The 2,480-nt window shown below is 44.4% G+C and overlaps 1 protein-coding gene across 1 annotated transcript in view; it reads left to right on the forward strand.

Annotated features, from left to right (window-relative positions):
* Positions 1-1,424, forward strand: part of BUD13 (BUD13 homolog) — a 25,316-nt gene extending 23,892 nt beyond the window's left edge. Inside the window, exon 9 of the mRNA XM_045283576.1 lies at positions 981-1,424. Coding sequence (XP_045139511.1) covers positions 981-1,126 — 146 coding nt within the window. The 3' untranslated portion in view covers positions 1,127-1,424. The remainder of the gene's footprint in view (positions 1-980) is intronic.
* The last annotated feature ends 1,056 nt before the right edge of the window (positions 1,425-2,480 follow it).

The following is a 2,480-nucleotide window of genomic DNA, read 5'->3' on the forward strand; positions in this document are numbered from 1 at the left end:
ACATGCCTGTACTTAGACTTCTATAAATGCCCTTTGCCTCCTAGTTCTTTCTTCTATTTCTTTTTACTTTCCTCTTGTCCCACTGTCATGTTCAGCCTTCAATTGGGTTGTAGTAATTCCTCTCAGTTACATTGCCCTTTATCAAGCCCTACCAGACCTCTTACACCCTCCTCACCATCAATTTTGGATCACTTATTCCCTTGTCTCTGGGTTTGTTAACACCCACTTCTTTTCCCCCATCTCCTTCTCTCCCATGTCCCTCCCTGGAACCGTCCCATTGTTTTCTCCTCCAGATTGTTTATCCTGCCTATCTTATCTAGAAAGACCTGCAGAGATAATAATATGCACACAAAACAAGACAGAGCAAAACAAAGCAACAACAACAAAAAGAAAAGTCTATAAACAGTTCAAGGTCTGTTGACCTTTAGGCGTATTTTCCAGTGGAATCTGATGGGGTGCCAGACCCCGGCCCCAAAGTCTACGTATTTTGGTATTCCCTGGGGACTTCATTGCTCTGCTCCCTTGCATGCCCTTAGTGTTTTGCCCCGGTGTGGTGGGGTGATCCTGAGTTCTGTTCCACATTTGTCCCCCGTTCTATCCAGGACCTTCTAATGGGATCCTTTCCAAGTAGTTGGTAGTGGTAGCCGGGCACCCTCTATCTGGTCCTGGCCTCCGGGCTGTGCAAGGATCACCCTTGTTTTCAGAGTGCCTGCCTCCCACAGTGCCAGAAGGGAATGCCAAGTCTGAGTGTCTACCTTATGGATGGAAAGTCGGTGAGGGTGCCCATCCGTGAGATTGCGTTGGACCCTCAGGCAGTGGTAACGATCGCTGTTGACCTTACTGTGCGAAGGGGGTTTGGACAAGGACTAATAAGTAAGTGGGTGAATTTTTGTGTGATATTCTTTTGCATGTGTTTTAACTATTTTCACATGACTACCTTGTTTCTCCTTTCATTATTTTGTAAACTCTTCTTTCTCACTAAATGCTGCCCAGTTCAGGGTTCCACCTGATTAGTGTGTCTCTCGATTGCAGGTCCAATGGGTTTGAGCAGAAGCGCTTTGCCAGACTGGCCAGCAAGAAGGCAGTGGAGGAACTGGCCTACAAGTGGAGTGTTGAAGACATGTAACTTTCCCAGACTGGGGCTGTGACTCTGGGTTGCCATAGTAGCATTGGTCAGCACATACCCAGCAGTTAGAGTTGTCACAGAGACCAGCAACTTGATGAGTGTCAGTTTTGACCCCACGGACCCCAGAAGAATATGTGGAACTCGCCGTTTGGACTGAGACGCCTGTATTTCCTGGGTGTGCTAACACTGTTGTTACTGGCATTCAGAGGAAGCATTGATCTCAGTATCCCAGGGCTTACTATCCCAGGGTAAGGATTTTTCTTTTTTAAATTAATAAACATACATTTATTTTTTTAAAGATGTTCTCTTAACTGAGTACTTTTCTGGGAAGACCCAGCTGATACAGAACCCCTGAATATCTTGGGGTCAGCGGTTGATTTTTGCCTTCATCCAGAAATACAGAAGTTTGTGAATAAAAATTTCCACAGTGACCGAATCTTCTATGAGAAAGCAAGAATAAGTGCTGACCTAAGTGTAGGCAGACTCATGGATAGTTTAGAGATTTGGTGTATGATAAAGATGGCGTCACAGGTTAGTGGGGGATAGGTGGCCAGTAGTGCTCAGAAAGTTGACTTTAGAACAAAAATAATGTTGGTTTATATCTCATACTATAGAAAGCATAATAAATCCCAGAGGGATTTAAGACCCCACAAAAGGTAAAATAGTAACACTACAAGGGGAAAAAGGAGCATGTGTTTGTGCCTTGAATGGGGATCCAACAAATCAGAAATCCAAATCCATTGCCATTGAGTCAACCTTGTACAGGGTTTCTGAGGCTCTAACTCTTGGCAGGAGCAGAGAGCCTGTTGCTCTTTTCTATCAAGGAAGGGCTGATGGGGTTTGAACTGACGATTCTGGTTTATGGTCCAACACTTACCAGCATCACAGGGGCTCTGGGTGAAGATGGATTTCTTAATCCCATCTTCAGTGCACACTTCATCATGGGACTGCACCAACTACTCACTGTTGGTGTACTCCTTGCTTACCGACCGGTGAAGAAAATCCATCATTGTACCGTTTCGCACCTTAAAGATGTCTGCAAGTAATGAATGCCAAGTTGTGAGGCGAGAGAGAGTAGCATTAGCTGTGATGGTTAAGGTGTCCATCGACTTGGCTTGGCAGTGGTTTGGCTGCGCTGATCTGATGTGATCATCCTTCATTTTTACATAGCAGCCGGGTCTTTGGAGTGGAACCAGGTTGAGGAATGACTGTACTTTAAAATGAAAGGTTTCTCTTTGACAAAGCATTCCGTAGATGAACTTAAAGATGGATATCAATTAGGAAAAAATATTTGTAGTGGCTAACACGGACAAGGGATTGAATATAAAAAGAACTGGAAATTAGGAAGAAAAAG

The sequence above is a fragment of the Echinops telfairi genome, unplaced genomic scaffold, assembly GCF_000313985.2.
Source record: "Echinops telfairi isolate 266 unplaced genomic scaffold, ASM31398v2 ScPeMD7_7463;HRSCAF=8501, whole genome shotgun sequence".
In the NCBI taxonomy this organism is placed as follows: domain Eukaryota; kingdom Metazoa; phylum Chordata; class Mammalia; order Afrosoricida; family Tenrecidae; genus Echinops; species Echinops telfairi.